At 40.4% G+C, this 12,730-nt stretch overlaps 2 protein-coding genes across 7 annotated transcripts in view; both read left to right on the forward strand.

Annotated features, from left to right (window-relative positions):
* LOC140212461 (inactive ubiquitin thioesterase OTULINL-like) overlaps nt 1–5,022 on the forward strand; it is a 56,540-nt gene extending 51,518 nt beyond the window's left edge. Inside the window, exon 8 of the mRNA XM_072283288.1 lies at nt 2,254–5,022. Coding sequence (XP_072139389.1) covers nt 2,254–2,433 — 180 coding nt within the window. The 3' untranslated portion in view covers nt 2,434–5,022. The remainder of the gene's footprint in view (nt 1–2,253) is intronic.
* Nucleotides 5,023–11,101: 6,079 nt separating this feature from the next.
* Nucleotides 11,102–12,730, forward strand: part of LOC140212462 (ubiquitin thioesterase otulin-like) — a 47,024-nt gene continuing 45,395 nt past the window's right edge. Inside the window, exon 1 of one of the 6 annotated variants that reach the window (XM_072283294.1) lies at nt 11,102–11,359. The gene's annotated coding sequence lies outside the window, so the exon portion shown is untranslated. The other 5 variants (XM_072283289.1, XM_072283295.1, XM_072283291.1 and 2 more) reach the window with 5 other exon arrangements.

Here is a 12,730-nt window from a genome sequence, read left to right on the forward strand (position 1 = left end):
ATATTCTATGCCCACACCTATGAAGGTAAACATACCATACACTACCTTACCCATCAGTGTTGCTGCTTTCAGTGAGCTATGGACCATATCGGTTATACGTATATGAACTACAGGAGTCTAACTACCTCTATGTTCACACATTTATTCTCATCACCCTACTCCATTTGGGGAAGGATAGAGTGGCATATAGTTAAATTACTGGATTAACAGCCAGACTTCTGGAACTTTAATTCAGAAATACAAGTTTGAATCCTACCATGGCAGCTCAGGAAAATGCAACTCAGTTGGCTAAAGAAATTTGAATATGCTTAGTTTAAAAAAAAAACAAATATCTAATTTCAGTAATAGTATCAATGAAACCTCCAGTTTGTGGTTAAAAACACATCTGGTTCACTAAAGTCGTACAAGGAAGAAAATCAGCTCTAAATGACCCTCAGCTGTTTCCTCTGTTCAGTTGGTGCAGGAAAATGAATGCCAGCTACGCCAGCAATGTTTGTGAATGAATAATTTATTACTGTGCTTGCTCACCATCTTTTTCTAACCGTACCTCATAGCTGTGGATGATTGTTTCCTAAGAACATTTTACCTGTGGGCTCAGTGACGGCTATTGAGACTATTCTAAGATTATAGACTCTGCTGCAGTTTGTACTTGTATTTCTGAGTAGGATGAGTGGGCCTAGATTATTGTACTCAGCAGCACACTCTCTCTTCCATTCTTGTTTTTTTTCCTCTCCGGTTGGGATCATATGGTTTCAAACTACTGAAATTGTTGTATCAGCCTATCAGTTCATATGTGTTAACTGACTCCACATGTGATGGGTATGGCAAGGGATAAATGAAGGTTGGAGGTGGTATGGCAATTGGTGACGACACAGACAGTTTTGAGCAAGAAAAAAAAAGAATGGTAATGTTTTGCTTTCTTACCTGCTGCTCTCTGTAAGTAGTTTGTATATTCTCCCCATGACCGCATGTTTCCTTCTACATTCCAAAGACGTGTGGCCTCAGGTTAGGGTCAAGTAAGTTGTGGGCATGCTCTGTTGGTGCTGGAGGCATGTCAACACTTGTGGACTTCTCCCAGCACATTCTCAGACTGTTGGTCATGAATACAAATGATGCATGTGACAAATAAAGCTGATCTTCATCTCTCTTTAATAGGCAGTGAGTGGGAATAAAAGGTCCTTTTCTGGTTGGCTGCCAGTGACTAGTGTTATTCTACAGGTGCCAGTGTTGGGACCACTTCTTTTTATGCTGTGTATCAATGAGTTAGATGATGGAATAGATAGCTTTGTTGCCAAGTTTGTAGATGAAACAAAGATTGGTGGAGGGGCAGGTAGTGTTGAGGAACAGGAAGGATGCAGAAGGACAGATTAGGAGAATGGGCAAGAGAGTGGCAAATGAAATACAGTGTTAGAAAATACATAGCCATGCACTTTGGTAGCAGAAATAAATGTGCAGACTATTTTCTAAATGGGGAGAAAATCTAAAGATCTGAAATGCAAGAGGACTTGGGAATCCTTGTGTAGAACACCCTAAAGGTTAACTTGCAGATTGAGTTGGTGGTGAGGAAGGCAAATGCAATGTTAGCATTCATTTCAAGAGGTTTAGAATACAAGAGCAGGGATCTGATGCTGAGGCACTGGTGAGGCCGCACTTTGGGTATTGTGAACAGATTTCGGCTCCTCATCTAAGAAAAGATGTGCTGGCATTGGAGAGGGTTAAGGGGAGTTCACAAGGATGATTCCAGGAATGAAAGGGTTATCATACGAGGAACATTTGATGGCTCTGGGTCTGTACTCACTGGAGTTTAGAAGGATGAGGGGGAATCTCATTGAACTGTTTTGAATTTTGAAAGGCCTAGACAGAGTAGATGTGTGGAAAGAATATTTCCCATGGTGAGGGATTCTAGGGCGAGAGGGTACAGCCTCACATTAGAGTGTCTGTTTAAAACAGAGATGCAGAGAAATTTCTTTAGCCAGAGTGTGGTGAATTTGTTACCACAGGCAGATGTGGAGGCCAGGTTGTTGGGTGTATTTAAGGCTGAGATTGATAGGTTCTTGACTGGACATGGCATCAAAGGTTACGAGGAGAAGATCAGGGAATGGGGCAGAGGGGGGGCGGGGGGGAGAAAGCATTCAGCCACAATTGAATGCTGGAGTAGACTCAATAGGCCAAATGGCCTAATGCTGCTCCAATGTCATCTGGTCTTGTATATTTGACAGTTGAAATCTTACTTCTGTGTTTGTTTACTCATAGGTTGAAATGTTTCTCCTTGGATTTACATTTAAATTGAGGATCAGAAGCTTCAGACTCTATAAACATGGTACTGAAGAATTTATATCGAGTTATCCTGAAGACTGCCACAGGGATTGGCATGAAATTTTTGTTCTGACTGAAGATGACAGGCACTACAACGTTCCTGTTGTATGCAGCTGATTGACATTATCGCAATTCTATGGAAATATTGGCTAAAGTTTAAATCCACGTAGTGTTTGTATTGTTACATGCAACCAAATCTGGTTTTTTTATTATAAATTTGTGGTGCAGGTGCCTTGCGTTTCCAACATTCCTAAAAGTTTCCCGCAAGGTGCAAATTTTAATCTAAACATTGGGAAACATTTGAAATCAGTAAACAAAAACCCCAAAGGAGTATCGTCCAACAAAATGGAGTAATTAATATTACAGATTTCTTTTCTCTCCTTTTTGGGCCGTTGGCTCATCGCTTCCATTTCAGATGCAGCACTCCAACAGTTGAGTACTGTGAATTTAAGTCATGTGCTCACTGTTATCCTGATGAACTTTGACTGGACAGTCAGTCTGCAAGAAATGTTTTTTTCAGTGGAGTGAGTTTTGTCAAGGACACACACGACAAAGAAGGACAAATTATGGAATACACATTGTCCCTATTCTGTTGTTTCTGCTCACCTAAAAACTCATCGCATTTCACCACGTTTTGATGTACTTGCGACAAACAAATGAATCTGAAGCAGAGCCGAGCACAAATGATGGTGTGTAGAGGCTCAACTTCTACACTCTCTCCCTGTTAAAATTTAATATTAGTGCTCATCCTCTTGCTTATATAAAAAAAATACCATTGCCCTAAAAAATCTATTCAGTGTACCAAGGGCAACTGAAGGGCTGGCTAAGACTTCAATAAAACAAACCATTGTGAGGAAGATGTTTCGACAGGAGATGGTGAATCATTTCTATTCCAGCAGAATTTGGGATGCTAGTACGGTAAAATGCAATAGGAGCTGGAAAGAAAGAACTATTATTTTGCTTGTTCTCTCTCTCTCTCTTCTCTCCTCTCTCTCTTCTGTCCCCCCCCCCCCCCACCCCCCACACCTCCCCAAAATAATGATCTGTACATTATGGCAGTGTGTGAGTAAGTATGACATTAAAGGGCTCTAAGGCAGCTGAGGTCCATGGGGAACGGGGAACTCAGGTTACTAGAAACATAATTAGAACAAGGGGACATAATTCGGGTTGTTGGAGGTTATTCATCCTAGTTTCCTGAAATCACTATAATGGGGTAGTGATCTCCACCCAATATTCTAAGCTACTCCCCTTTGTTGCAAGTTCATAAATTTAATATTACTGCTCTTTCCCTCATTTGAAAAAAAATGCACCAATGATAATATGTCATTAAGCTTCATTCATGTTTTATCAGATAGTGAAGCATTCTTTGTGCATATGCCATGTGACCTGGGTAAATCCAGGCTCGGATTCCTCAGTGGCATGTAGCATTGGTGCTACACAAGTGCTGGACATTAAACATCTTCAGAGGGGAGCCTTTACACTTTCCCTTTCACAACCAATAGCATTATCATTGACTAACTCCCATCCCACCCAGTTCACTGGACCAATCATTACCAATATTGTAAATACTGGGGTGAGGTGTAGATTTCTTATACCTGTAAAATACTCTGTGCTTATTGTTAGCACTTATTATTTTAATGTCAAGCCAGGGAGAGCTCTTTAGCCACCTTGATTTTAATGCTCTTGTATCTTCAAATCTCAGAATTAAAATTATTAAGTCGACATTTGAAAGTTGTAACAAATGATTTACAAATGCGAATTCTTTTTGATGCTAACAGATGGTGCATTTGTTACCGTTTCTGATCCTTTTCATCCTGTCCTCCTCCTCCTCCTCCCCTGCAGTCTATAAAGACTTCAGCAGAAGTATGCTTAACATTTAATTTTGGCCTGTATTTTTGTAATTCTGTAATTAACTGATGTTGATACAGCACATTACATGGCTTTAACAGGATTGCTTTGCTTGTCTGTAGCACAGTCTTTTCAGTTTTATGTTTGGTTTATAGGTGCGCGTTATGTTCACAGCAGTTAAAATAATTTATACAGTAAATGAGAATTAAAAGTAGTGAAGTTGAATACTCGCAGTAAGTTAAAAGATTATGAACAAATGAACAGCAAAGTCACTTTAAAGTAATTAGACGCGTCATTACGCTTGTTTTTTATTAAGCCTCCTGTATCGGTCATAGAAAAAATGCATTTTTCATCTGGTGACAATTGCCAAACAAACAGTAGTTCTATTTTGCTTTATTTTTGATAAATTGGGAAAGGTTATATATTCCATTCTAATTAGCAATCTTAATTATTTTCGTACTGCAAAATAAAACAGCACCTATATAACATATTGTGGAATTCTTTATTCCAAATATTTGAAATAGGGACTTTAAAAGACTTCGTTTAAAAATTTGTTAAACTGTATGGAAGTGTGCATGTATATGTGTGTGTGTATGTGTATATATTTTATATAGTACACCACACCGTATTTCCCAAGCTGCTTTTGACAAAAGACGACTTTTGTTACAGCCATTTGTAGTGACTAATGTCACCAAGCTTTGGGCACTAAACAGATCCAAATTCTGTGATTGTTTTATGAATGTGGATTTTAAATTGTATTCAGTTTTTATAAAAGGCTCAAGCTGAAACAATCATTTATGGAACTAATGCTAAAATTGTTTATGTACGTGATTTTATGGTGATTTTTATAAAGTTCTTGCCCAATTACTGATTCAGCAATGATTACATCCTTAAAGAGTGCAACGACGTACTCTACAGATTAACAACTTCTGCATTTGTATGAGCAGTTGCACATTCCAGAAGCTGCTGGAAATTTACACAGTATGAAAGCAAAGAGAGAATTATCAACACAGTAGATTTTATACCCATAAATTCTGACCTGTCACATCTTTAACAATTTGTATCTTTTGAAAATTAGTCACAATTCACTAAAGCAACAAAGTATTTTGAGAAGCACAGGAGATGCTGCAGATGCTGTAAACCCAACACAACACCTGAATTGCTGGTGGAACACAGCAGCTCAGGCAGCATTTATGGGTAGGAATAAAACAGTCAATGCTTTGGGTCAAGAACCTTCATCACAGTTGGAAAGGAAGGGGAAGAAGCCTGCTGAAGGGCCTCTGACTGAAAAGTCAACAGCTTATTCTTGCTGAGTTTCTCCAGCATTTTACGTGTTGCAAAATATTTTGAGAGATTTAAATCACAATTACAATCTCCTGGTAATGTGAAATGAATGCTCTGATCTGTTAACCCAAACAACTTAAATTTTTTGAACAGGAACCAGATCAATACTTCACATGTCAAAGTAGTACTGAGTATTAGGTGCCTGAATTTGGATCACTTCGATCATCTTAATTATGCACTCCAAACTGTATCAACATTTATCCACCTAATCACCCTTGAGAGAATGTGCCACCCACTGCTTACCCAGTCGTCAATGAGGAAGTCAAACAAAGAAGAAAAGTTTGCTTATTAACATCTACAATTGATGCTAAGAGCACACAGGATAGTGAAATGTAAATTAGCATAGCTTGAGAATCAGGAGATATGGATAATTTTCAGATGGCGATCAATATCTGGTAGTTGCCATGGAAATCAATGCTGCAGTCTCAAATGTTTTTTTCAGTTATATTGATTACTTGGGTGAAGGAACCAAACGCATTGAGGAAAAAATTGTAGGTGATACGGAAATAGGTGTGTTAGCAAGTACCTGTATTTACAAAGGGACACAATAGGTTAAGTGTATTGGCGAGGTTAGTCGGTGGAGAATGATGCGGGAAGACATGAAGTTATCCACTTGGAAAAGAAAATGTAAAGGAAAATTATTATTTAAACAAGTGGATCTGTTGAATAAATTCTTCTCGGGCTTCCAACTGGGTATGGGTATTCATTTTAACTCGTTATACTGTAATCGATCCCTGTACCTGACTGGAAGCCTAAGAAAGAGTTTATTCCTCATATTTGCTGAGAAAACACAAGATACTTTTTCAAATGGATTTGTGGTCCCAGTTTATGAAGCACAAAAATATTCAGAATGAATATACAGTGAGTAATTAGGAAGGTCGATGGAATATTGGCCTTTTATTGCAGGGGGTATTGAGTAAAAAAAAAAGTAGGGTCATTTAGTTGTAACTTTATATGCTGCTGGAGAGAGTGCATCTGGCATAAAGCATACTGCTTAAGTCTCCAAATTTTGGGGATGAAGTGTTCATTGGCTTGTACAAGAATGAAACATGAGATTCTAAGCAGGGTTGGCAGCATGGATTCTGGCAAGACGTAGTTACTGAGAAAAAGAAGTACATAACTTTGACCATTCCAGATAGGGATGAAAAGACTTTTTTTCTCTCAGCAGATCACACACCTCTGGAATTCCCTAATTGAGAAATCTGTGGAGGTGGAGTTATTGATATATTTTAAAGAGATTGACAAACAAGGAAGTCGAAGGGTCTCAAGAGAGTAGGAAAGTAGAGTTGGGGCCAAGGTTGAATCCGCAGGAGGCTCACAGGGCTGACTGCCTTTCTTATGGTCTTGCATCCTAAATGTAAGCATTCCCATAATAAACATTAAAAAGTATCAAAGTTTAGGTCAATATTATTGACTAATAAGATTAATATGTGACAGCAATGTAAGCCTTTATGTAACACAGCATTAGCTGGCCACTATGTGGGATTCCTCCCACATTCCAAAGACATAGCAGTTTGTAGGCTAATTGGTCACGGGTGTAATTGGGTGGTGCAGGCTCTTTGGAATAGAAGGGCCTGTTAATGTGCTTTATCTTTCTAAATAAGATAGGCATTTGTAACCTGTAGAGGAGAAATTAATGGGAATGAAAAGGGAGAAATATGACTTGTCAGCTTATGCAAATTTTGTAAAATTTACCGCCTGTTCGGAAATGTATTTTGCTAGGAAAGCCAGGGAGATTCACAGGCTTTTGTTCAGCTTCATCCCACAAAGACATTGTGCTGCGTGGTTGTTTCCTGAAATAAATAGCAACAGCTGCTGAGAAATTATCAGTTCAGCGAAAGGTACGCTATTGTCGGTCTCAAACTCCCGAGGGCTCCAAAGCAAAGTGTTGACCACGGCTGGATAGTACAAACTGGCACAGTCTAAAGTCCATGCCTACATGCTCGGGGGTCTACTGGAACTGAGTGCAGTAACAGGAAGGCTCCATGAGGAGGTCATAGTTTTTAGAACCATCTCGTCACTACACACGTGTTAGAACCCCACAAACAATTTACAGTAAGATTGTTCAAGTTCAGGTTTATCCTCATATTTGCAAAGAAAAAGCATTTCAGGGTGTATATTGTATACATTTCTCTGACATTAAATTTGACCTTTGAACCATACCTATGTATACAGCTAAACATCATTCCTCTGGGGCTATGGTGCAAAACACAGTGCATATTTATCACACACAGCACATATAATTACAACAAAGCACAACACAGTCATAAGATAATATTAGCACAAGTTGCAAGTTAATAGATCATAATAAATGACATTCTAATGTTAAGTAACAGGAATAACATGACTTGAATGTTCTGTGCTTCATGAAGTATATTTTGAAATAAAAAATACACTTGAGGTCATTTAATTCTGAGATACAAGGTAAGCTAATCTTAATTTTTATGAGCTGTAGTTTTGTGATTTAATTTCCGTATTATTTAGCCCATTGGAATGTGTGTAAAGGGCTCCAGTAGGGGGAGTTAGAAAATCATTTATTAATTGATTTCTTCTGGGATGTTGGTGGATGTAATTTGTCTAAGCTTTCCATTTAAGAAGGGGCAAAATAAATCATCAGAAGTTTCTATTCCTGAAATTCCTCTGCCTTTGGAAAAACGGCATGAGGGCTATTTACTGAACTCTTACCTGCCTTTCCATTGGAATTAATATTGATGCCATTTGCAATTGACAATCATTCAAATTCTTCAGCAATCAAAATAGCATAGTGAAGGCAGACGGACTAGGACATTTTGAGATTAAGCAGGATGTAGTGCTGGGTCTACTGAAAAGCATTAAGGTGCCAGATAGCATTTACCCTAGAATATTGAAAGAAACAATTGATATACAGATTCTTCTGTCCTCACTAGCAACAGGCAAGGGTTCAGAGTGGAGAACAATAAATGGTGTGCCTTTATTAAAGGAAGGAAATAAGGATAATTTAGGTAATTATTAAGCCTCCCATCAGTAGAAGGGAAACTATAGGAGAGGATTCTGTGGGATAGGATTTATGTCATTTGGAAAGGCGTAGCTTGCTTAGGGACAAACAATACGGCTTTGTGCAGGGCAGGTTATGCCTTACATACTTGATCAAGGTTTTGAGGAGGCACAAAGGTGCCCAATGAGCGTAATGAAGTGGATGTTATCTACATGGACTTTAGTAAAGCATTTAATAATGTCCCTCCTGGTAGGTTATTCAGAAGATAAAGATGCATGGGATCCAGGGTCCAAGTTTGAATTCAGATCTGGCTTTCCCAAAACAGATAGATAAGGGGAGGAAGACTGTTATTCTGGCTGGAGGTCTGAAACTAGGGTTATTGTTCCACAAGGATCGGTGCTGGGTTCTTTGTGATATACAGTATATCAATGATTTGGATGTAAGTGTAGATGGGTGGATTAGCAAGTCTGTGTATGACACAAGATTGGTAGAATTGTATATGGTTTAAAACACAATCAAACAATACAGCTGGATATAAATCAGTTACAAATATGTGCAGACAAATGGCACTCTGGGAGGTCAAATGAAAGGAAGAGTATAAAGTTAACAGCAGCCTGAACAGCATTGAGGTACAGAAGGATCTTGGGGTCCAGGTCCATAGTTCATTGAAAGTGGCTACACAAATGGATAAAGAAGAGAGATGATACATTTGCTTTCATTGCTTGGGATGTTGAATATAAAAGTCAGTAAGTCATAGCTACAGCTCTGTAAAACTTTAGTCATACCACATGGTATATTGTCTGCAGTTCAGACTGCCCCATTATAGGAAAGATGTGGAGAAATTGCAGAGGTGGTTTACGAGGATGCTGCTTGGATTAGAGGGTATGATTATGAGCTACAAGGAAAAGTTTCACAAACTTTGGACATTCTCCCTTGAGGGTCGGGGTCTGAGGGAAGACCCAATACAGATTTTTAAAACTATGAAAGGCATAGATAGGGTAGACAATCAGAATCCTTTCCCAGGGTAGAATTCGTCATACACCAGATGACACGATTTTAAGTTAGAGAGAACTTCAAAGGCGATATGAGGAACAAGGTTTTCTTTTATAAAAACACACAGAGTGGTAGATGTCCAGAATAGATTACCAGGGGTAGTAGTGTAAGCAGCCAATCTAGTGGAGTTTAAAAGACTTTTAGATAGACACATGAATATGAAAGGAATGGGGAGATATGGATGATAAATAGGAATCAGAATCAGGTTTATTATCACCGACATGTGTCGTGAAATTTGTTAATGTAGCAGCAGATCAATACATAATGGAAAAGGAAAGATACGTCGCATTCGGAGTTTTTCCAGTTAGCGGACAATTTCCCTCCACGCCTTTCTGACGTAGTGGGGAACCGTGTACGAGGCAAGTTACAGCAGTGGTTTGCCATTGCCTTCTGCTGGGTGAGTTTCCAAAGAGATCACCAGCTCATAACCCAGCACGGATGGAAAGCATGCAGGGGAACCGGCTGGATTCAAACTCGGGACCTTTCATCCCAAAATCTGGCACTGATGCCACTACACCTCCAGCTGGGTCTACAGTACATAATATAGAAGAAAAAAGTAAAAATAATAAATAAGCAAATCAATTACAGCACACGTATATTGAATAGATTGAAAATCATGCAAAAACATAATATATATATTTAAAAAGTGAGGTAGTGTTCATGGGTTCAATGTCCATTTAGGAATCAGATGGCAGAGGGGGAGAAGCTGTTCCTGAATCATTGAGGACATTTAGTATAAATTGGCATCAGGATTAGCACTACATCGTGGCTGAATGGCCTGTCTGGTGCTCTACTGTTCTATGTTCTCTTTTTAGTGTAGTTTATTCAACAAACTTTTAAATCAGTACACACCACTCCATCTAAGAGGAGAGAAATCATATGCCTCCTATCACAAAGTGGAAAATTGCCATCCTACCTGAAAGATAACCTATATTATGGATCTGATTTTTTTTTTTTGGAAATGACACATGGATAACAACCATTCTCAGGCCAGGATTTCAACCAGGCATATCTGCGCACACAGATGATGTGGTTACCTATTAGCAAGAACAACTACCTTTCGGTTATCCTGGAATAATCTGGTCTTCAGAGCAGTGTCTTCCGGTGTAGTTGATAACCTCCCCCCCACGCCCATTCTCCGAGTACTCTCAATCACACCAATACCTGATAGCTGCACAATCTCCTAAACACTTCCCCAGTCTGTCACTTCTCAGGGGTTTCCGACCTGGGGTCCAAGGCATAAAAAAAATGTTGGGAACCCCTGCAACCATCTGGCAGTTCGGATGTCTTGCCTCCTTTCCTCTTTTAACAGAGCTTTGCTCTGACAATCTTTTCTTCAGCTGACCAAATATCAGGGGTAACCCGGGCGCACTGACCATTTTGAACGCAGCCTCCAAACTGTGAGTTCAGCGGTAGACGTCTGAAACTGCACGGGACCCGGTCAGGTACACGCACCCACGTCCAGTGAAACCCGTTGCGACCACGAAGCAGACTTCATTTTACTCCAGCTTCCTCACGCAGCCAGGGGATGTTGCAAAGCACGGCACTGACCTCCCAGGTACGACCGACTGTTGAGTAGAGGAACTCCCCTGCGCTCTACGCTCAACGCCACTGCAGGATCGGTTTTCCCCCAGCCCCCACAGTGACATTTGCTGGCTGAGAAGCGTAACCCATGGGAAACCGGGGGATCATTCGGACCGCCAGAAATTAACAGAGGGAAATTCTGAACAAGAACAGAGTGCTGGGGACAACCCATCATATTGTCAGAAGATCATGAGATCCAAGCCTCGCCCGTTGTGTGCATCCAATCACTGAGATGACAGGGTGAGGTGTGGTTTTTGGGAAGTTTTCCCTCCCAGATTGAAAAAAAAGTTGAACTTTCCCAATGAACAAAATCGAGACATGATTTGAATAAATAATAACTGGTCCTCTACAACTGGTAAAACAGGCTTCCTGCGCATGTAGAATAAAGTGTAACGACGTCGCGAACAGCCCCGCTGCACTGAAAGTGAAACTAGAAGCTCGCTTCCTCCCTGTTGTGGGCCAGTGCAAGCGGCCCAGCAGGTGAGGGAAAACTCCCGACCCAGCAGGTGAGGAAATACTCTCGGCCCAGCTGCGAGCGCTATCCGGCGGCATTCCTCTCCGCTCGGTGCCTGGCTTCGGCGAGGTGCGTCGGGAGGTGGAGTAAAGCCTGCAACCGCTGTCAGCCGCGCTGGAGTTGCTGGCCGCTAGCAGCAGCCGGCATTGGGAGACTGACGAGCCGGAGGATGCCGACTGGATTCTGAAAGGACCGAAAGAAACATTGTGACGGTTACGGGCAGACTGGAGTGTCGATGGATTAACGCTGCCGTCTGTTGTGGAGACGCCTGGATGTTGATCTGCAGTAAATGTTATCTTCATTAGAACTGTTAGGAGCTTGTGATGGTGGTTTGGCCCAACAGAAATGCGTGAGTGTGTATGTGTGCAGAGGCCTTTAATGCTTTGCAGCTTTTCCACTGTTTTTTTAAAAAAAGCAACAAAACTACCGAAGAACTCTGCGAGTCTAGCAGAAGGAGTTTGGGTTCGTCGACGTTCAACAACCTAGCTATCCCGTTTACCCACAGAGTTCCTCCAGTAGTTTGTTTACTTTTGCTCCGGTTTCCGGCATCGGCAGTTAGCACGGCCATTCTATTTCTGTTGCAGAGAGTAAACGATGGCTGCTCTCTGCTGTAAGCTTGGAATAGAAATGTGTTGAAAATGTCGATGCAGTTAGGAACGGGTGAACATTTAAAATCCATGTTTATGATACTGAGTATATTCAAGGCAACATTATCTTCAAGGATTAAAATTGAAAATCCTGATTAGCTAGTTGCAGCAGCATTGTTGGGAAGATTTGATGATGTTTGTGTTAAATGATTTCTGCACGGGTTTATTGTCATAACTCCTACAGGTGTTGATCACTTTATAAATAAGTGACACAGTATTGTGAGTCTGTATCAATGAGGAAACGAAGATTGGCCTGCTGAACTTGGGTAGATAGTTGGGGCTGCCCCTTGACTATGAGGGAGGGAGATGGGCTGTTTGAAGTGGCTTGGTGAAAGTTGTGGCAAAATATTGGTAAGGAAGTGAAAAGTTAAAATGCAAGAATGAACCAGTAAGAAACTAAAATATTTTTAAATTATATCAGACATATCAAATGGAAAAGATTTACCAATG

The sequence above is a fragment of the Mobula birostris genome, chromosome 19 (genome assembly GCF_030028105.1).
Source record: "Mobula birostris isolate sMobBir1 chromosome 19, sMobBir1.hap1, whole genome shotgun sequence".
Lineage (NCBI taxonomy): Eukaryota > Metazoa > Chordata > Chondrichthyes > Myliobatiformes > Myliobatidae > Mobula > Mobula birostris.